The sequence below is a fragment of the Mycteria americana genome, chromosome 12 (assembly GCF_035582795.1).
Source record: "Mycteria americana isolate JAX WOST 10 ecotype Jacksonville Zoo and Gardens chromosome 12, USCA_MyAme_1.0, whole genome shotgun sequence".
Classification (NCBI taxonomy): Eukaryota; Metazoa; Chordata; class Aves; order Ciconiiformes; family Ciconiidae; genus Mycteria; species Mycteria americana.
Genome location: NC_134376.1, coordinates 4255097 through 4277810, shown reverse-complemented (window position 1 = coordinate 4277810; position 22714 = coordinate 4255097). Strand labels below are relative to the sequence as shown.

The 22714-nt window shown below is 57.0% G+C and overlaps 1 protein-coding gene across 2 annotated transcripts in view; it reads right to left on the bottom strand.

The window, feature by feature from the left end:
• Nucleotides 1-19915, bottom strand: part of MAP2K3 (mitogen-activated protein kinase kinase 3) — a 34416-nt gene extending 14501 nt beyond the window's left edge. Inside the window, exon 1 of one of the 2 annotated variants that reach the window (XM_075514765.1) lies at nt 19771-19915. In XM_075514765.1, coding sequence (XP_075370880.1) covers nt 19771-19786 — 16 coding nt within the window. In that variant the 5' untranslated portion in view covers nt 19787-19915. Of the gene's footprint in view, nt 1-4639; nt 4945-19770 lie in introns of those variants that run through there. The other variant, XM_075514766.1, reaches the window with a different exon arrangement.
• Between the last annotated feature and the right edge of the window lie 2799 nt (nt 19916-22714).

Here is a 22714-nt window from a genome sequence, read left to right as displayed (position 1 = left end):
CGAGAGGATGCTCTCTTCCCGCTCCTCCCCAACTCCAAACAGCATTGAGATAACATAACCCACCGCTGCGGAGGGAAACGGGGTTCGGGCAGGTCCAGGGCAGGCCAAATACTTGCAGATGAAACTACAAGGACAAGAGATAACCAGCACGGGGGGCCAGCGGGCAGCAATGGGCAGAAGAGACCTGCGCAGGGCTAAGAATCAGCTCGCTGCGGTGCCAGGGACCCCAGGCTGCTCACTGAAGCCCCAGCTATTCCTCCATCAGCAAACAGCTCACCCATCTACCCCAGCTCGCTGGGAAAATAAACAGACCACGAGGGGCCGAAGCGATACAGCTGAGAGCATCGAAGTCCTGATCCTCTCCGAGAGAGACAAGGGGGCAGCTGCGCTTTGCAGCTAAAGGCGCTTCTGCCCGCACAGACCTGGAAGATGCGTTAAAAAGCACGAACAGCAAGGTGTGCTCCAGGCATCAGGCTGGGAGCAGACGGCTCGGCGTGGCCTTGGACAGCCCTTCAAAACGGTTCCTACCTGCCTGGCTCCCGGGAACAGGCGTGCGGACAAAGTCCAGCACTCCAAAGGCTGCGGGGAAGGGAGGGGAGAGGCGAGGAGCTGGGATTTCAGCAGGAGACGCAGCACCGTGCGAGAGCTCCCGCAGCAGCGGCGAGACAGAAGGACGATACATGTCCAGCATGTTCCTAGCACAGACAGCCCCCGTCCCCATCCCTGTCCCCCACCAGCTCCAGATGCTTCAGCTGAGATGGGTGCCTGAAACCCACTTTTCCAGTCCTGTCCTTCCCCAAATGCAAACCTCGCTGAGGCTGCAGGTGAAAGCTGGTCTGCAAGATACTGCAAAGGTCCCAACTGCAAGGACCAGCAGCATCCCTCCCTGCTGAAGGAAGCAGCACGGATCAGTCCATATCCCCATCTTATCCGTCACCTTTCCTGCATCAGAGCCGGACCATACGGTCTGGGACCAGCGCAGTTCCCAAACCGATCCTGCTTGGCTGGAAACCATCTCTGGATACCTGACCATGTCCCGGCGATCACAGCTTCTAATTCACGAGCCTGAAAAGTTTCCCTTCCCCATTGCCCACCCAGCAGGGCTGGAAGGGGGACTACCAGGGGCCCAGCATGCCCACGGATGACACTTTGCAAAATACCTGGTTGAGCAACAAGAGCAAACGCAAAACGGAGCCAAAGGAAAGATGCCATCCAAGGGTTCAGAAATGCCTCCCCTTCCCGCACCCAGCCTCTCACTACTCAGCACGGGAGGCCAACCACAGAACCTCAAAACTGGGGTCCCCAGAGTCCTTCTGCACCCAAGTTGGGACTAGTTGCGGAGCTCACTGTGGGCACACATCCCATGCCATCCCATCCAGGGGGATGGATTTAGCTTGCTGCCGACCAGGAGCCTTGCACCGAGCGTTTCTCCTCCGTGACCTGCTCCAAAATGCAGACTGCGGTTTGCAAGCAGCCCCCCCAGGCAGTTACCAGCCAGACCTCTACACAAAGCCCTGAAACACCCCCCATCCCAGCTGGCGTTTTGCTCGATCTGTTTGCTCTCCCTCTCCCCAATTGCCATAGTAATCCCGCAGCCGGCACAAAGCGCCTTCTGTGCCGCCAGCTCCTCTGGCAGCGCCGGCCGCAGCACGGTGACTCACGCAGCAGGAGCAGGGTCCACACGCTCCCCGAGCCAGGCGTCCCGCAGGCTGCGGCGTCAGCCCTTCCTTAGCCCTGGCTGCAAGAGCCAGGCCAGAGGGAGCTGGGAGCACCCAGGGTCGGGAATCAATGGGGTGCTTTGTTCGGTGGAGCCCAAGCTCGCAGGCAGGAGGATTTGCAAGCGCAGGTTAAAGGGGCAGCGAGGGATGGGGAGATTCCCCGTTACAAACTCCCTGCACCGTACAGGAGAGTCATTTAACGTCTCTGTGCATCAGTCATCCCCTGTGACCTCTGCTATAACGGGGGTCCTGCACATCAGCCTGCTTCCCTGTACCCCCAAACCGCTGCCCTTCACTGCCCAGCATCATACCGCCAGGGTCAGCGACAATTCCCTTCCCACCCTGTAGGCACCTAGCCCCAAAATGCATTTCCTAGCTCCAACCTGAAAAAGCACCGATTAAACCGGAGGTATTCTGCCACCACTCCCAGGCTCTGGCTGGGCCACCCACGCCAATGGAAAACCCAGCTCAGCCCATGCCTGCAGGAATAAAATCAGCCCCGATGCTACCCTGCAGCCGGGGGAGCTGAGGGGGAGATTGGATTTGCCTGTTATGGCTCTCCCAAAACTTGCCACAAGCTTTCCAGCACCCTGCAAGCTGGTCTGAATTCTTGCTTCTTGTTGCAAGCTTCTCCCGCTGCTGGCAGCATGGGTCCAGCTGGGCAGAGGTTGAGTGGGCAGGCACCACTTCCCCTTGAGCACAGCCCGGAAAGGAAAAAAAAAAAAAAAAACAACCACCAAAAAAAAAAGAAAAAGAGACAAGCAGTCCTGCCCTGAAGCCCTGCACAGCCTGCTCAGGGCAGGCAGAGCCCCGATGTGAGAGGGGGCACGGCACTGCCTCCCCGCTATTGCACAGCCCAGTGATAGCCCCCTTGCCTGCTGCAAGCCCCAGAGCTGGCTGCATCAGCCCCTGGGAGGTGACCTCCTCCTTGCCGAGCCTCTGCAGCCCCCCAGGGAAAGCCCACACACTGTTTTGAGGGTAAATGAGGGTGGGAGGAAGGACAGGGAGCGGGGGGAGGGGGGGGGGAGAAAAATAAAATGGGAGGAACAAAAAGTAGTAGTGGGATGAGCATGACAAGACCTTGCAATTCAAGCCTTTCTGTCCCAAGTACATCCCCGGGCAGCTTTTAGCCCCCGCAGACAGCTGCTGCCAGCTCCTTCTCACCAGCGAGGCCTCGGCACTGTCTCTCGCACATTTGGGATCCCGGCAGGGTCAGTGCAGGAGGAATTGCTATAACGTGAAGAATGGTTTCTGTCACCTGAAAATCCTGGAAACACACTAGTTTCCCAGGGCACCGGGCTCTTGCAAGAGGGGTGGCTGCAAGCACAGAGCAACACAGCTCCCCTCTAGACATCCCTCCACGTGAGCAAAAAGGCAGCAGCGGGACGAGGCGATGTGGGGACACGTCCCGGTTACCCCTGCAAGCCCCAGGGCTCTGCTGCCAGCCCCGAGCACGCGGGACAGCGGGGCACTGCCGGTGCGGTGCCCCGGGCAGCGGAAGGGGCTGCCGGCCGCGGGGGCATGTGGCACAGTGCCTTACACCCAGGCAGGGGAAAATTAGCTGACAGAAGTTCCTGGTGCGGACGAGATTGTAACCCACGTGATGCTGCAGGCACGTAACTGCATCCTTTATGCTAAGAAAGGAACCATTTCCTCCTAAAGAAAAAAAAAAAAAGAAAGCCTAACAATTTTTTTTCTCATGCTATAACCTCCACCAGCTAAGAACTGACACAGACATTTCCTGGAACTGCTTAATTCAACATCTGAATCCTCGTCTTTGCCACCACCGACTTCAGTCCTATGAAGCTGCACCTCTCCCCAGGAGGTTTATCCTTCTCACTCTGCTGGCGTGGGTGGAGAAAAACGAACAGGACAATCTAAAGAACTGTAAATAAAACTATTTGCCTGAGCCGACCTTTGAAATTAAGCCTCTCCGCTGCCTCCCCAGGGCTCCGGTTCCAGCCCCAGGTGAAGTCCTGGGGACGGCTGCGGCACGGGAGGCTGCTTCCAGAGCCGCGCCACTTTGTTAGCGCTGCGGAAAATGTTTTGGATGCATCCCGGTTCTCCTCGACCCGAGGAGGAGAGTCAAATGCCATGGATGGGGCAGAAGGCTGAAGGGTGGATGCCAGCCCTCCTGCAAAGAAAAAGCTGGAATAAAAAAAGCATCAAGAAAAAAAAAAAAAAAAGAAATTAGAGGCAGGGTGCAAAGCAGAGAGGGGAATTTGGTTGCTTTGGTCATGAGAGCCAGCTCCTCACAGGCACACTTTGTGCTATTTTCCACTGTCGAGAGTGGAAAAATCTATCTGTGGAAGTGGAAAAAGGGCTCTCAACCTGCCGAAAGCCGTCACTCATCGGTCCGCCGAGGTCCTGCTGCAGAGAGGGGCTCCTGCGGGTCATCACCGCCCCGCGCTCGCCACTTCTGCAAAAAAGTGAGCGAGGAGGAGGAAAAAAACACGCTTCAGAAAAAGCCCCTTGCAGCCCCAAAACAACCTGTCAGCCTGCATTGAATCAGAGCTCCTGACTGCCGGGGCCGCCGTGGGTGCCCACCTTTCCAACGCAACAGGCTTTTTAGCAGGGGACAACCACGCAAGAGCTGCTGGCAAACCCTGCGTCCCAGGAATGCAACCAAAACCGGAGCCAGGAGCTTGCTTTACCCTCCGAATATTTTCCTTTAGCCATGCTAGATTTTATTTTTTTTTTTTTTACAATCAAGATGCCAGTGTTTCAACCCCACACAAAACATGCAAGTTTCCAGTGCTTTAAAAATAGATCCACAGCTGCAAACACCGACCCCCCGCCCAAGCAAGGAGAAAGAAGTAAAACCGCATGGATTGACCCAAAAAAGTTACACAGCCCCTTTTAGCACCAGAATCAGCCCTTCACTCTCCCCCACCACGTGTTTTGGAAATTGCAACATCTACCTTGCTTCTTGTCCATGGTTTCCCAGAAATGAAGAACAGCGCCGGCACGCCTGGCAGAAGAGAGGGATGGGGGCGGGCTGGAGGAGGGAAGGGAAAAAAAAAAATCCCACAGGATCCAGCACACAGCACTTCTTGCAAGCACCGATGATTATTTTCGGTGGGAATGCATGGCCCGAAGCGCTCGCCGGCTTCACGCAGCTCTCCTTGCCCAGCGTCCCCAGCTCCCGGGGGTCCGCGAGGCTGGAAGCAGCAGCGAAGGCAAGCGGGGGGAGACGGGGAAGGTAGCACCGCGTTCCCTCATCGGCAGCTGCTGAGGTTGGCCGGTCTCAGCTCCGATTACCCTTGAAAGCTCAACAGTTGTAAAAACTGCAGCAGTGAAATAGCAGATGACGTCAACAGGAAACTAGGGGGGAGCCAGCTCCAGCTCCGGGAGCCACTGAAGCACTGGATTGCTACAGTGCATCCTGGTGGGACGCGTTTTCTTCCGACAAATTAAATCATTCAAACCCAGCCTGCAGGCAGAGAGGCAGAGCCCGCTCCGGTCTCCTCCATCCCCTTCCCCAGGCATCCCACCGGAGCGACCCTTGCTCGAGGACAGCCCTGCTGCCACCCAGCATCAGCCACTCATCAGAGCGGAGGGAAGCCCACGCTCGCCGCTTCGGGCACCGAGGGGGTGCTGGGACAGAAACAGGTCACATTCCTTCGTGCTGCAGGTGACGCGCTAATTGCTTTGCCACTAACAACTATTACCACAACAAATAGTAGAAATATTGTTCCATGACAATATCGCCACACGGCTTAGCAGCTATTCCAGGGTGACAACCGAGACGGCATCTCTGGTGGCAAAATATAAATCGCTGCACGGATTTGGCCAGTAAATAGCAAGGGAGAGAGACAAAGGCATGGGGGGGGGGGGGGGGGAATCATTCATTTCTCTGCAAACATGTGCAAGAGAAGCCGTGGCAAAGTATCGCTGCTCTTCCCCTGTCCCTCAAAACCAGCCTGGCAGAAGCCAGCGCTGACATTCCTGATCAAAGCCAGACTCGGCTTTGACGGGCTGCAGTTTTGTTTTTGATTTCCCTGTCAGCCTGGAGGGGAGATACTGTACCAGCTTCTTTACCTTAAACCAATTATAGCAAATATGCCTCTGGTTTGCTCCTGAGCTATTCCCTAACTTGTAGGCTGTGCCAGGCCATACACATTTGCAGGCAGAAAAGTCAGAGGTCAAGGTAAATGCACATACCAACATAATGAGTGACTCTAATTTTAAATAGTGTTTATATAAGCCCCAGAAGGACTGCGGAAGATATTTTCTCAGGCGCATTTCCACTCCCAGGGTATAGTTTCAGGCACAGATCATCAGCACATAAAGGATGCTGACGCAGGAGCTGCTATCGCAGACGGCACCGAGAGCCACTGGCACCCGTCCCCGGCACTCCTGGGGAGAACGATGCTGGGTTATTCTCCTGTCATTAACGCTCTGGCTTGACGGCTAATTCTCTGGCCAAGACATAAGGTGCTCCAAGGATCTTTACAGACACCCACAAAGTCAGTGCTGCTTTGGAGCAGAAAGTCCCTAACCCAGGAGGTGGGATGGGAAACACGATTTCCTTTGAATTAGTCCCGTTGGGTTTCAGTGCCTGAGGAGAAGGGTTGGTGTAAAGCAGAGCTTCCTGACATCTCAAAAGCATCTTCAAAAAAAAAAAAACAACACCAAACCAAAAAACCAAAACCAAACCCAAGCATCCTTTCAAGTCTCACCATTGGCAGCTCTTTCAAAAGTTTGCCGACACCGTAGGAACTGCCCAGCCTTGAAAGACGTACGCCATTTGACATTAATCACCCAGCCCTTTATACACTACAGGTAATCCCGGAGGAACAAAAGGCATCGGGTGTTTCACCGACGTTAACGAAGCCTCCCCACGCATCTGGGCTGGGACATCACCCCGTAACTGGTGAGGGAAGCCACGGGAGCAAAGCCTGCGACGGGGAGAAAGGCACTTGCTGCAGGTCCAGGTACGCCGGGGCAGAGCCAGGGACAAGGCGGGGGTCCGGTGGGATGGCAGCCACGTTCCCATCGCTCCCAGCAGCCTCCTGCCAGTGGGCTGGCTTGAATAAGTGGAAGAGCACACCCTTAAAAACAGCAATGAGCTCAAACAGCACCCTGCCAATGCCGGGCCCCTCTCCCCACCCTTCCCCAAGGCTGGTCTGGTTAAGGCTGGGTTGCCATCGCAGCTGGGGACCGGGGAAGAGCCGCTTTGCCACGAGCGGCAAAAAAGGAATGCCCCGTTTAGGGTCGGCAAGGAGCTTTTTATAGGCGTGCGTTTGGGGTTGAGCAAGAAATTAACAGTTTCACCCGCCCTGAAAGAAGAGTCACTGCCCAACCAGGGGAGGGGGCGATTTTCACAGGATATCCCTTTCCCTCGGATCAGAGAAAAGTCCACGCAGCAGCTGGCCATCCCACCCCAGTGCCATGTTGCCCGATGCCCACTGCACCTCACTGTCCGGCCGGGAATTGCAGCAGTTTCCCCGGCCAAGGCTGTAACACGGCCGCTGCCCCGAGCCCAGGATGCACTTGCCTTTCCATGTACGAGGTGCGCATCCCATGGGAAAGCCCCACGTGCCTGAGCCACGCACGGGACCAGCAGCCTGGAAACTCTGCGGCAGCTCTATTTTTAAACAAAGCCTTTGAACCGAATCCAATCGGAAAGGTAACAGGGTCATCTTTCTCATCCCCTCGGACGGTGCTTGGGGATGATCAATCACCGATACCGTGCAGGGCTCGTCTCCTCCGGCAGAGCAGGATGTCACTGATGTCACCCAGCCCCAGACGGCACCGATGGTGCCACCAGGGCTGGGTGAGGAGGAGACCCATGCAAGGGAGAAGGGTGCGACCTCCTAGTACCCAGCAAGGGATTTGAGGACGGGCACGTTAGCCAAAGCTACCAACAGCCAGAGGCCGACATTCGCGCTGCCACCTCTGGGGCCACACCCGGCCTCCGTGCACCGGCCAGATAACGCCGCCGCGAGCCGTGCCGGCTCTGCCGGCAGCTCCGGGAGGATGTCACCGCCCAGTTACATTCCAGCTGTATTTTTAGGTTACCTGCATAACCCCGAGGGCTGGAAAAAACGTTTGATTTTGTGTTTTGTTCCCAGGTGGCAGCTAGCTATCCTGCAGCCCTGTGACGATGGAGCACACGGGCTCCCCTCTGAGAAACCCACACAAGCAGAGACCAGGCTGCCTTTAGGAAGCTTAAAAGCACCAGCTTTGAAGTTACAGGACACCCTACGTACATGCCAAGAGTTGGGCTGCTTTGCACCAGAGCTTGTGCAAAACCCCAGTGTGAAGGTGGTTACGGTCACAGGGGCACCTCTTTGGAGCAGGCACCAAGCCGGGGTGCAGGCAAAGTATCCTCCGCGGGGCTGGAGACTGCCTCCTTTGCATCCATCCCTCCAACTGGGTTTTCTCCCAAAAAAAGCAGGGGCAGAGGCTGCACCTCCTCAAAGCTCAGCTGCAGCGCAATGCCAACGCGAACGCACCGAAGGTAGGCTGAGGGCAGTGGGAAAATGCTTGGGATGGGTAATTAACCCAAGCCACAGCTCGTCAGGAACCACGCAGCTGGGTGGCACATGCATCCGGCCAGCCCACAGCCTGCACGGCCAGCGTGAAACCCGTGGCTACAAGCCATCTCGTGGGACCAGCATGGGCTGCACTAACTCGGCTGCAGACGCTGGCATGCCGCCACGAGACAAAGGTCTGGAAGCAATCCCAGCCCCAACGCCTTAATTGTTAGGAGAAGGCAAAGAGAGAGAAACATGCTAAAAAAGCCCCAAAAACAGAGAAAAAGGAAGAGGCAGAGCCACTGTCATCTGTGCCCATCTCCCTGCCAGCAGGTACCCAGCCCTCCCCAAAGCAACGCTCCTCCCTTTGACTTCTCAGCCCATAGGCAAAGCCACGAAAAAATAAAACCTGTTTGGAATCGATGTGACCGGCTGGTGATTTTCCTGATGGGACAGAAAATTCAAACCATTTTTTGAACAGAGCAGCTTGACAGGAGGCACACGGTTAGTTGGGTTTTTTTCTTTCTGAGAAAAGAAAAGAATCATTTGACTTTTCAACTGCCAGCTGTAACTCAACTCCAGAGTCAATAGACACTTTTTTTCTATCCAAACTGGTGCAATTCAAGTACTTCCAGGTGTCCCCAAAACTCCGTAAACCTGGCAAGAGAGCAAAGTATTCCTTCTCTGCTTCTAATGCAATTCTTTAAAAAAAAAATTAGCTTTCTACCATTCTCTCTCCAATTTATTTTGGGCAGGGATGGAGTGATTTCATCTCTGCAAATGATGTAAGACAGAGCAGGCACCTGCTATGAAAATGGAATTTATGGAGGGGAAAAAAACCCAAGGAAGGCCTCGATGTCCACAGCCGCCTGCTCCAGGAGAGGGGCAGAAACAAGAGACTGACCCAGGTGCTTCCCTGGCCCGGAGACTTCGGGCAGGACTTTCTCGAGACGAGCATCTGCGCTGAAGAACGGTGCAGGCAGCTACTCCGGTGGTTCGCAGTGACATTACCCTCCGGGACCGGGAGGGTGACATCCTGCAGCCTGGTGTTTCTTGCTTGCCGGTGACTCGGGACCAAGCCTGCCCAGTTCACATGCTTTAGGTCTGTTATCTCACCGCAGATGTTGCAAACTCAGCTGGGGGGGATCTGGGAGTCAGAACAGGTCTGTCTGTCGTCGCCAGCCGCAGCACGGCACAGGCAGGACCGACTCCGTGCTCTGCCTGCCTGAACCGACACGCACGTTTACGCCTAACAGACCCAACAAGCTCATCTGCTATTTTTACCGTGTTTTTCCCCAATTACATCCATACCAAGACGCTCTCCCCAGCTGAGACAGAGGAACCCAGGGAGCACCCAGGCACGGCTCAGGAGAGAGGAGCTTCTCCACCATCCCAGGACACCCCATGGATGCCGCCGTGGCTCGGGCAGACAAAGCCCGCACAACTTCAGAGAAAAACCTCCCATCTCCAGCGGTGACCCGGCACCGCATCTCCAGGGTGCGGGAGCAGGGAAAACCTTCGATTATTTCTTTCGGAGCAGGGTGCCAATCCGGCGGCTTACAGAAAGCAGCAGCCGAGCACTGCGGTACGCTCCCCTATGTCTCCTGCTGTCCCACACCAATTCTTTGCTCTTTTTGGTGCATCTTTGGTACCATCCCTTTTCCCTGCCTCTCTCGCCCTGTCCCCTTCCCGCTCCAGGGAACCGAGCGGAAGACACAAATGCAAAGGGCTCATCACACCAGAGAGCTGCTGCAAAGCAGACACAGCCAGTTGGAGCCCTCAGTTTCTCCACTGAGTTTTTCTGAGAGAAAAATCCACCCCGTCACAAGGTGAAGGGGGAGCCAGGAGGCCTCCCCAGCCTCGGATGAGACAAAGGAAAACCACAGGCTGAGAGCAGCCAGGGAATATGGAGACTGTCCAATTCCCCTCAGGCCACCGCTCATCCTTATCTCCATGTAAAGCCTGTTACCACACACAAACCTCAGCGGCCAGCCGAAAAGCTTCAATCTTAACCACTAACAACGCTTCCAAGTCAAGAGAGGCAGCCGGTGACCCGTTTGGTCCCCACGACCTGCTTGCAACAGGGGCCGGGAGAAAGGGCTGATGTAGCGAGAGGAGAGCTGGGTCCCGAAACCCCCAGGAGAGCCCAGCCGCAGCGAGCCGGACCTGCAGCCTCTTTTCCTGGCATGAACCACGCCATCCCTCTGACCTGCACCGCACACCTCTTTGCTCTCCCGTTGCCGCTCCTCTGCCCCAGAGGACAGATGTACGTCCACATTCCCAGAACATGGCCCACGTCCAGCTGGGTCCAAGAGATCAGCTCCTGCTGCTCATCAGGAAGGACGTTTAGGAAGTTAAAATAAGATATATCTATATATCCATCAGAGAGAGAGAGAGATCGACATATAAAGAGAAGCACCACGTACTTGCTAAGCTCCACATTTTGCAGAAGTCACCTGCAAACATTTCTCCTTTGCTTCTCCAAACTCCCTCCTGCAAAGCTTAAAAATTCCCCCCCCCCCCAACGAAAGACTGCACCATCAGCACACCGAAAACCATTGCCAGCTCCACCGCCCAGCATCGCCCTCCACCGTCCCCTCCCGCCTCCCCTCTGCGGACTCTTATCTGAGGCTGCAACAACTCTGTGTGGGGAAAACACCTATTTTGTGGCGGATTTGCCCAGTGCCCACAGGGAAGCTTTGATTCGTGCCTGGGAAAGGCAGGGGCTCCGCGGGCGACGTGCCCACAGCTCAGCGGCGTTTCGCCACCGTGGTCCCACGTGGCTGCCGGCAGGAAGGGCACAGCCTCACTCCGCTGCTTCCCTTTGGGTGGGCTTTATTTCTTTTCCCCCTTCTTTTTTCACTCCTCGCCTACCTCTCTCAAATCCACCTATTGCATTGCAATTTTTCCAGCGTTCAGGGGAATTGAGCGTTGCAGGCTTTTCCTAGTAAAGCCGGATTAAAGAGCTGTCACTCTGTCCCAGGAAGCCAGAAGTCTCCGGAGACGGGCCGGTCCCAACGCATCCGGCTCACGTCCCGGCTCACAAGTTCGCAGGCTGTGACTCAGTGCAGTTCAGCCTGCAGCTTCTCGTGGGGCACGCTTAGGGCTTCCAAGAACCATTTCCATTTAAATAAGAAATAATAAATATTTAAAAATCCCCTTTATCCCCGAAGAGCAAGCCTCACATCAGCGTTTTGGGGAAAGGAGCAGTGCTCTGCAGGGTGGCACACGAATCGGCAAGGAGAGGAGCTGGAAGGAGACGTGTGAAACGTCAAACCTGTTCGAGATAAAAGGAAACGCACGCTGGCTCCCTTCCCTGCGATGGTTACACACGGTTTCCCTCGCTGAGCTGCGACTGTAAAACCCCACGGGGAAACCCACAGTTACCGAACAAGAAATTCTTTGTGGATACAAAATTAAGGGTAAACTCTTGCAGCAACCTGGAATGTACACAGAAAAGGAAACCACGCATACAGGAGAGCAGCTGGAGGAAAAGCTGAGTCGTTTTCTAGCACCTTAGCAAAGCACACACAAGGCTGATAAGAGTTTCAATTAATATTCACCCACAATTTCTGCCTGGCGATTTCTAGAGGCACCTCCTCCAGCCTCCACTCATCACCCAGACATCCTTCAACAAACCAGGTAGGGGCAGGTGTAATTAATACCTGCGAAAAAGCTTCTCTTGGGCAAGAGAGCAGCGTCTGCAGAGCACAAGAGGCAGCCTGGCCACGGCACAGCCCCACGGGTATCCTCGGCTCGGAGGACAACCCCAGCCCTGCGCGGTGCCAGCCATCCCCCGGCACCCAGTGCTCACCACTGATGCTTGAGACAAGCGATGCTCACAGCCAAGCAATCGCAGGGATCAACCAAAAACCTGGAAGAAATGGGCTGCAGATGCTAATGAAGAGTTAACACAGGGGGCTGTAGAAGCAGCAGATCTAAAACACCCACCACCGCCCCCTTTTTTGGCAGCCTTAAGGCAGCGTGCGGCTGCTTCCAGCCTTAAGGAAAATGGGTGCTGCCGAAGAGAGAAAGTCAGAGCACAGAACGGAGGCTGGTACAGGTCCGTGCCGGTCCCCTGGCAGCATCACCACCACCCACCTCCCACCCCCCCAGCACCCACATCCTCCTTTCTGCACTGTTACATCATTTCGGTCCTCTGACCACCGAGCTCTCGCCGACGGGGACGGCGGTTGGCAGGGAGCATCGCGGGCAAGCTGGGTACGGATTCGGCACAGGGTGGATGATTTTAGTTGCGGGGATACCAGGGAAACCTCAAAAGCCAGCTGAGCACACGTGCACACGCACAAAAAATGCCTTGTGCTGCCCTGCCCTGTGCTGGCAGGGATTTTCTGGGTGCAGGCACGGGGTTTTACAAACAGGCACGTGGGGCTGGGGCTGGGCCTGCCACCTACCCCCGAGCACCTTGTAAAGGTGCTTGGAAGATGACAAAGAACAGCCAAAGCAACGTATCAGCACAAGATCGTGTCATCTTTGGCTGAGGTGCAACTTGGCAGCACGTCAGGAGAGAAACCAAGCAGTTCGCAGCGGCAGGGGATTTTTAACTATGCAGAGCAGCTTTCTTAAAAAGCCTTGATGGTGAGCACATCTGGCTCTCAGAAGAAGAGCCACGTCATTTTCAGTGACGAGCTGCAAAGACATCCTTCAGGACAACACACCCCCCTGCACCGTGGGGCACACGTTCAGGACTGACTCAGAGGGACCATCCTCGCCGGTCCTCGGGGCTGCACGCTCTGCTGCTCCGTCATCTCCCTCTCAAGCTTCGACTTTGTCACTCTGACACCAAGTAAACCAAGATCTCCATCCTACAGCAAAAAAATACCTCCACCAGGCAGCGTATTTGCCCTTCGTTACTTTTAGTAGGAAACAAGTCTCCTGCAGGGAGAGATGCGTGCAGCAGGAGAGGACATCTGCTCCGGCTGCTTTGAGATGGATGGCAAATGCCCTCCAGCAAGGCAGGTCAGGATGCTGCCATCTCAAAGGGCTGCCACTAACACCAGTAAAGATGCCCAGGGCTGCACGGCACCCAGCCCACCGTAGCCAACTCCCACAGCGCAGGCAGACTGCTTTGTCAGCCATCCCTGCGAGATTCAGGCTAGGAGGGAATTTATATACACGCACCACAAAGCAGTATCTAACTGGCCTGCAAGCCCAGACAAGCTGACACTCCCTAGATAACCCCGTCATCCTCCCCTAAACCACCCCCGGCCCGTCCACATAACCAGCCCTGCGTGTTTATGATCTGTCAGACACATGACTGTCACCTGCCAAGCCCCGCAGACGAGCTTCTTCCCCTCCTGTCCCTCTGCCCTGCACTGCCGGTCACTGCACCACCCGACATTGCACCGCCGGTCCCACCGCACCCGTCACCGGCAGACGGTAAGGGAGGACGCAGCTCTCAGCACCGCCAAAGAGATGCTGGCAGGACCCCATCCCAGCTGCAGGGTTTTATGCATTCCTTACTGGAAATCTTGGAGACCTTTATGGGAACGAAATACAACCATTAAAAGCTGCTTTTATGTTTCCTAAAAGATACGACAGGCACTATCAAGACAGGAGATGAGACAAGCAAGGTAGAGACACTTGGTGCCCAACAAGCAGCTCCCGGGGAGGAGAGGGTCCAAGCACCACTGTCATCCTCAGAGAGGTTCATCGGATACGAGCAGTTAGGCTGATGCCAGTGCCAAACCACAGCTAAGGTTAGCAGTCTCTGATGGGAAATTACTTGTATTGAGCACTGTGGAGGTTTCTTCCTTTCCAAAACTAGATTTTTCTTTGCTGGTGGCGGTGGTGTGGGGGGAGGAAGGGTGGATGCTCTACAAACAACTTCTGGTAAGTTTTGTCTCCTCCTCATCCTGCCTCCTCTTCCACTGAAGTTATGTTTTTAACGGAAATTTATCTTTTAAAAAAAATAAAAAATAAAAATAAGCATTTCACTTGAAATGATGAAATTAAGGCTTAGAGGATGGGATAGACCTAGTTCAGCAGCGACCTCCCAGAGCGCAGCGCAGGCAGGAGGTTGGAGGCTGCGGCAGCCCGGCGGGTGCCGGACCCTCCCCAGCCCCTCATGCACGCTGCCAGCTCCCAGAGGAGGAGGCAACAGCCAGGCCATCACCTTCACGCTTCTCCTTGCCTCGCTTCCTGGCAAGCAGGGCTATAAAGCCATTGCTCCCAGGGACAGGAGGGAGCCAGGGACAGGGCAGAGACAGCCCGCTGCACCACACCCCAGTGCACCAAACAGCTCCCCGAGGTCACAACACTCACATTTCGGAGAAACCAAACTCCAGCACTGCATGTCTTTAAAAACAAAATCGGGTGTCTTCTTACATAATCTGGCTTAATTTGCCCAAAAGCTGTTGGACTGGCTGCAGTAATTCCTGGAAGCAACGCCCTGACCTCCAGCCGAGCACGATGCTCACCATCCTCCCTCTTGACCTTAAAGCCCATGACTCAAGTGTTTCCCCATTTTCCCCTACATTAGATCCAGCAGCACACAAGGGCAATCACGCCACACAGAAAAGCCCACCAGCCTCCAGGGCTTGAAAGGGACGTGCTCTTCCAAAGTGCTGTCCATCTTCTCTTGCAACAGGTCGATAGAGCAGACGGTGCACAAAGGAGCCCTGTGATATTACGCCCGTGGATTAATTAAGCTACGTGGACAACGCAGCACAGGGTTGTGGGGGGAAAGGATGCTGGAAAGGGGCCACCTCCCTCCCACCTTCACCCCATTGCAGGTCCAGAACCTCGCCCAGTATTAGGCAGTGATTCCCTCCCTCCCCAACCTGCTGGGACCACGAGACCCCCAAATCCTGCCCTTCCCCTTAGCCACGCCGTAGCCCACTGCATCCCGCACAGACAGCAACTCGGCTCCAGCCTCTTGCTGGACAGAGAAGCAGCTGCAAGAGAAAGGTGCAGGCAGGGAGCTCTGTCCCAGCTCCAGAACAGGGAGCAGAGACTCAGACCCACTGCAAACCAAGGCCAGCTGGGGCCACAAGACACTGCCGTGGTATCTGAGATAGCTGCAGTCATGCCCAGTAATTATGGTATTCCTTGGGGCGACGAACGTTTAGACTCACAATGCTGCCACGAAATCAGTGCAGCATCGTCCCCACACAGATAAGGGGCTGCGGGGAGATGCAGTATCTCCCAGGCTGAAAAAAACCAACAGAAACTTCAAGTTTCCACCATAAAAAAAATCCTCTTTACCCTCTCCCCCACTCAAAATCCCTGGCTAACACTCGACCTGCGCTACAGGGTTTTGTCAGCAAAAGAGGCGGTGGGTAGATCTAACTCCATACGTACCCACAAGCAGTCCTGAGTCACGCCAGTAAAACCCCAGACTTTTTGTTGGTAGAGTAAAATCACCTCCCCAGCCAACGCAAGTTCCTCTCCCAGTTCTTTCCCCAGCGAACAGTCTGCCCGGGCAGCGCCGCCTTAACACCAGTGAAAAACATCTTCCGTCCAAAAACCCACAGAGCCCCACGTCCACAGCAGCGGCTTCTCGGGTCACAAAATGACCAGGACCAGAAACCCGCACCCATTCCCAGGCACCCAAAGGGAAGCTCTACAAAGCACATATGAGTTTCGTCCAACAACGACTACCTTTGCAAACAACGGGGGCAAACCAAACTCTGGCTCAGCCCTGAACTGCAGCCCAGAGCTGGAAAATAAAAACAGCAGCCTTCAGGGAGAAGCATTATTCACTGAAAAAAAGCAGGGGAGCATCCCTCCAGGGAGGGAAACGGATTGCTGAAGCACAGCTAAATATTTATCACATCCAAGGTGATATTTTCCAGGCACCCACCATTACGCTAGCAGAAAGCAGCACGAGGAGGAGGGCAGGAGCAAAGCGCTGTGCTCTCTCTATGACTGATATAATTAATTGCATGCAAGCTCTATGATCCTTCAACTAGAATTAAAATGAAAACCTGGCTCCCTGGGATCAGAGCTCCTACCCCTGCCACCCCCCGCCCACGCGCACCCAGGGGACACCAGGCTGGTGGCTGCTCTGCCTGGAGGTGACGGGAGCCCGAAGCCAAAGCCTTGCTTCTGCAGGTCACAACCCCACATGTATTTTCAGCAGAACTGCCTTTTTTTGGGGTGGCGGCAGGAAAAGTGTGAATGGCACATGAGACAGTACAGGATTCACAGCCGACTGAATTGCATAACGGCAGCGAGCTCCCGCAGAGGGCACGGCCAGGGCGCGGGAGGGACCCGTCCCCGCTGCTTATTTACCTACCCAGAATAGATGCACCACCAGAACAAGTACCAGTTCATCCCTGGGTTCTGGCATTTCTCACCGCTGATTTTTCCAAGCCTTGGTGTCAAAGGAGAGCTGCTTCCCCAGAAACACAGCCTGGCTTCAGCCGGATCCTGCCCCTTCTCTCTAACAGCACCCACCTTCCCACAGGAAGATCTCTCCCCTAGAGAGAAGGGCTTGCTTTTGAATTACTCGGGCATCGGCGCTGGGTGAGCCCTGGGGAGGCCAAGCAGGTCTTCTCCCTCCAGACCCCATCCGTGCATCCTCCCTCCTCACAGCTGCACGGCTGCTTTCTCCAGCAAACTCCCCATTTTCGGGAGACACGCGTCTCCCCGCCAGCACGCTCCTGCCTGTCCCTCCAGGAGAGGCTTCCCGGGTGCCAATGGCCGCCCGAGCCACAGCCACAGCGACGGGTGCATGGGTCTTCACGTGGGCTGCACACGCAGGCAGCAAAATGCCTTGAGCCCCGGGGAAAGGCAGCAGCCTGGATTTGTAGGCACAGAGTCTAACACAGACCCTGCACCCTCTGTCCTGCTTCTGCACGCACCCGAGGGCCGCAAACTCCCCAAGGCTTCACCCCCTTCTGCTTTAACCCCTCGGATACAACACTGCTCCCTTCACAGCAGCCATTTCACCGAAAACGGTGCAGACTTGGTTGGAAAATCATGCTCAGGACCAGCCACGTGTTGCAATCTGCGGCTAGAGGCTGCGTCCCTCGCAAAGCTCCGTAAGGAGGACACATGGGCAGCTCCAGAGCCTTGCGCGCGATTCCTTCCCTCAGTGCCACCCGTTCGATGAAACACAGCTCGAGGGAGATCTGAGACAACAGAGATTCGGCAACCTGAGACAACAGAGCTTTTGCATATTTGAGTAAACATCAGACTTGACAGTGCAAGGTAACACAGAAACCAAGCGACGTTTTCCCACACACCTGACCCAGCGAGATAATTTGGATCAAGCAGATACGAGCAACGGGAAGAGGAAGAAAGCCAAAATCCTTCCTAAGCTTTGCATAATCCCCAGAAGGTGTTTATCTTGCAAGCTATGTTTAGCGCGGAGCGAGGCAAAGCTCTCGCCCAGCACCATTCCTATCGCGCGTGTCACGGCCAGCCACACGCATCCCCAAAAACTCCCGAGGCAGGAGACAACCCTGTGACTAAGCCAAAATGACGGCAGGCAAGTTTTGGTATGCATCTATCATGGAAATAGCCAACCTGGGAGCTTCAGCACAGCACCCTCCATTTCCTACCATGATCAACTCAAGCCCAAGAAGGGAAAGCAACCAGCTAAAGGAAACCTGAGACCGTTCGCTGAATTTCCCTAAGGAAAATTAGGGAAATGTAGCTTAACTTCAGGCTGCCCAAAAGGAGAGGCAGAAGGAGCTGCTGCGAGTAGTGCCAGCAGCGTCTGCAGTCCCAGAAGCAGATGCACGCACTCGGACCCTGTGACCATCCGGGCAAACCTGTTCGGAGGGCTGGCACTGCTGAGGCGGATGCAAAACCAAGGAGAGGCAAGGCGGACGGCTAACAGGACAAGAGGAGAGGGTTCTGAAGAGGCGGCTGGGTTACACGCATCTGGGATCAATCCCCGTGCTGAATGCTGCCCCGACGGAGGCAAAGGAGCTCGGGTCAGATGGGGACCCGGAGCTGCTGGTGCCAGCAGAAACCAGGGGCACTCGGCACACACGCGACACCTCCAGCAAAGGATATTAGGAGTAATTGTATGAATGAACCGGTTCGTCACAACCAACAGCCCTGTGCAACCAGAAACCTGCAGGCAGAGAAGGGTTCCAAACTGCCTCCGAGGAAAGCACCACGCTCCCAGGTGCTCCCGCAAGCACTGCCTTTTGCTGTCAGCCAGACCGCTTCCCCCAAAATCCTCCCGGGCCCAGCTCAGGCCTCGTCTCCCGCGGGTCACAAGTGGTCCCTCGGCCAGGCTCACCTCTTCCCTCCATCCACACATCCACCAGGCAGGCGTGGGCAGCCCACCGCACCTGCAAGCCGAGCGAGAGGTCTGGGCTCAGGCGTCCCGGCAAGAGCCTTTTTAAGAAGCCCGGTTGATCTCTTTCAACACGGGACGGCGGCTGGAGGCATGTGCTCCTACCTGTGAGTCAGCAGCTCCGCTCAGCAGCACCGTAAATCGCTGCTGATTCACACCCTGCTTACACAGCAAACAGGAAACTCAGGTCCACATTCCCTCCGGTTAAGACACGGATCATTTAAAAGGGGGGGGGGGGGGAGAAGTCACGCCGAGGTGCATTCATCTGCTCACATGGTTCCTGACTTCAAGTTTCCAGTGCATCACTCCCAAACAAGGAATACCCCTCAAATTTTATTCCGGTGATAAGAGAGAGGCAGCAACCGTATTCTGTGTGCTCCCTCCTCCGTCCAGCCCGCGCTCAGGGCGCTGATGCAACCGGCTCCCGGGAGCACCGAGACACGAGCGAAGCCATTTCCCCGTCTTCCTCAACCCCGGCACGCTGGCGGTGCCATCCCGGGCCAATGCCTGCCAGCCGGCACTCACCTTGGGACAGTGACCAGGCCACCTTAGTCACGGCGATGCTCTATAAATAACACCCGTGACACACGGTCACGTTTGCCAGCCGCGTACGGCAGAGACAATGGGAAACTCCGCCGTGGCGCTCCCGGCACATGCCGGCACCGAGCTGGACGGCAGCTGTGCCTCGACCACCCAAGCGAACCGCCATGCTGCAGGGATGGGGATCCTCGCCCCCGGCCTTCCCGCCTCGCCAGGCCGAGACGAGGGCCCCGCTGGGCACAGGCTGCTCCGAGCCAGCCGCGACGCCCGCCGAGCTGCCACGGGCGGCTTCGTGGAGGGGGAAAGACTCGGGCAGCGGCGGATGAAACCGGCACTTGAACGATCCTTTCCCGTTCTCCAGCCCAACGGGAGCTTCACCCCCTCCCGCCCCCGCAGGCTCGGCGGCCGCTCGCTCGCTTTCCCCTCCACACAGCAACGCACGCCCCGGGCTCTGCAGCCCCAGGGGGACGCGGGAGCCCGGCCCCGGCCCCGGCGAGCGATGCCGGGCTGCAGGCGGGCAGCAGCGCGGCCCTCGGCCCCGACCAGGCAGAGGGAGGCACTCGGGGCCCACGCAGAGGAAGCCCCGGCCGGCGGCAGCGGGGAGCCCACGCCCGGCGGGTTGGGCAACAGCCCCGTCCCCGAGGGTTACGCCAGACCCGACGGCGCGGCACAGCCCGGCCGCAGAGCGCCGCTCCCCCCGCGACACCCGGCCCGGAGCAGCCCCCCGCCCGCCCCCGGCCCGCGGCCCTACCTCTGGGCAGGGACATGGCTGCCGGCGGCCCCGCGGCCCCGGGCTGAGCGCGGCGCCCGGCGGAGTCCGGCCCAGCGCGGCGGCCGCCGGGGAAGAGCCGCGGGGCGGGGCGACGGCCGGCAGGCTCCGCCCCCCGCGCGTCGGGATTGGTCAGCGGCGGGGAGGAGGCGTGGTTACTGCCTCCGCGGGAAGAGCTTGGCGGTTCTCGGGCACGGCTGTGAGGGGGAAGTGAGTCGGGCGGGCGCTGCCGTGCAAGCGGGGCGTCCCCGCTGTCCCCGCCACCGGCGTGACCCCCGCCGGGGCACCCGCGGGGCAGAGGTGGCGTTTGGGGCGCGGAGCCCTGCCGGCAGCACGGCCCAGGGGGCCTCCGTCCTGCGCCACGCCCCCCTGGCACGGGGGCACGGGGGCACGGAGCGTGGGGGCAAGGGTGGTGCCGGACTGGGAGACTGGTGCTGTGCAGCTGAGACCGGCCAAGGTCATCGCATCTGCCGTGGGTGCCTGCTTCTGCACACCGTGGTTCCCGCCAGTGGGTCTTGGCTGGAAAAGCGATGGGGATTTATTCCTCCCCGAGTCACTGAGGAATCAATCCCTCTTGCCCAGCAATGTGCCGTGGCACGTCCCGGGGCGAGGATGCTCCCCCAAACTCCCGAGCTGGGCTGCAGAACGTAGCGGCTGAACACGACGTGAGTGATGCAGTTGAACAAGCAAGAAGGAGATTACGAGTGCTATTTTCTGGCTGAAATTCCTAGCGTGATCCGTACAGATACGAAGGAAGAGTTGGAGGGGTGGCAACTGCAGACAGCCCTGGTGAAATCACAGCTGGGCTGTCACAGCCTGTTCTCAGCTTTGCGTTTTGTAGAGCATTTTGGATCGGTTTGAGGGCTGGAAAACCTGCCTCCAAACCAGACACCTCAAGGCAATCGCTGCGGGGGGGAAGGAGCAGGGCAGGCTGGGGTCTGCGTCGTGCAGAGGACCGGTGCCTCAAACGGACCTGGAATCCAGAAGCGATGGCATCGGATCTGGCAGCTGCAAACTGAAGCTAGAAAAGTTCAAATGGGAAATAAATTACAGGTTTTTAACAGGGAGAGCAATTACCTTCCCAAGAGACGTAGCAGATTCACCACCTTTCAAGTCTTTCAACACAGGCAAGGAGTCTTTCTAAAAAAACTCCGCTCCAGTTCAACCGCAGGGCTATTAGCTCTGATGCAAGAGCTGCAGATGTCACTGCCTGGGCTGGGCAAGCAGGAGGTGGGAGCAGAGTGGACCTTTCTGGCGTTTAGCCGTCCGAATCTCTGAATCAACAACAGGGTTTGAACTCCAGCCCGGCTGATCTGAACGGGTTTGGGCTGGGCCAGTGTTTGGGTGCAAGATTCGGGGGGTGCCGCTGCAGGGCAGAGCGTCATTAGCACCTTTGCAAACGTGCAGCTGGTCGTGGACCTGCAAGGACCGGTGGGACCGGCTTCGACACCCGCCCTCGGCGCAGGTGGCACCTGGGGTGTCCTTGCAAGCGCAGGGCACGACCCTGCTGTCCCCAAGCACATTGCATACTACGCCATTCCTCTGCCTGCATCCTCAGGCATGGCTGGAGATCGCCGCTGGCCCTGGCCTCGGCTGCAATTACAGGGATGGATGAGGAAGCCACCCGGCTTTTATTCACCCATCTTGAATCGCCAGGCACTTCACAAGCAGGGGTTTGTCGCCTGCTCCGAGGCCTTCCAGCGCAGGAGCGCTGCAGGAGCACGAATGGAAATTTGGGTATGCTCGGCATCAAAATCCAACAGGGTGGGAAGGCGTGGGGCTGGGGAGGGAGCCCACCGACCTCCGCGGGCTGCGAGGACGGGACCAGAGGCAGCATATGGTCACCTTCTCTTCAGTGGCAGGGGGTGGGGACCTCTTGGGAGCACCTCTCTTTTCTTCTGCAACTTCTCAGTGCCTGCCAGCATGGCTCCTTCTGCCTGCACCTCCTCTGTCTGCCTGAGCCGCTGTCGTTGGACCTGGCAGACTCTTTGCTGGAGAAGTGTATCTGAAAGATCAGAGGCAGCTGTAATTGCTGGCCCGAGGCAGAGGGAATCATCATGAGCAAAGGCAGAGCGAAGCGTCCCGGTGGAGCCCGAGTGCTCCCAGAAATTTCGACAAGGGTGCTGGATTTTTGGAACCCCTGGAAGACCGCTCCATGTTTCTAGGGAGCTGTAGGTAAACCTGCGGGTTTGCAGGCTCGGGAAGGAAAGCCCGATGGAGGGAGAGGGAGGGAGGGAGGTGTGGGTGCATCCCAGGGCCAGACCTCACCGGACACGCTGGGGCCTTTGCTGTTGGCGCTCGATGCTCAGCGCTGGCCCCTCGCTGCGGGGCTGTGCCAGGCTTGGTTTGGAAATCCATGGCAGGACAGGGCATCCCCGGTGTCCCCGGCACAGCGATCGGGGGGATTGCCGAGAGAGCCAGCGGGGAGCCCCTCGCCTTTGTCTGTGCAAAACCTGCTTCTCCTTTCCCCTCTCTCCTAGGGCTTCCCAGCAAAGCGACTGACTTTCCCCCGAGCATCGCCGTGCTGAAGGGCATCAGCGCTCCCTCGTAGCTCCAAGCTGGGTGCAGGATCGGGCCCCTCTCTCCACCTGCCCCAGGCTCCCCCTTGCCCTTGGGCTTGTGCCACTCATTTGCCTCCCTGCAAAATTGCAGCTGTACTTGGCCCGGCCGTTTGCAGCGTGTTTGCCTTCCCCTGCTCCGGGTGTTTTGCTGTCTTTATCTTCCCGCACCGCCGTACAGCATGGAAGCACAGGCGGAGCGAAGGCTGCCGGGGAGGGGATGAGGAGAAGGACAGCATCTCACCACCGACATTTTCTAGCCTTTCCTGAAGCAGGAGGGTAACGAAGCCCTCTCCCCTAGCAGACAGCTATTTCTGCGGGTGCTGCAGGCGCTCGTGCTCAATGGGAGCAGGAGAACGTGACCCCGA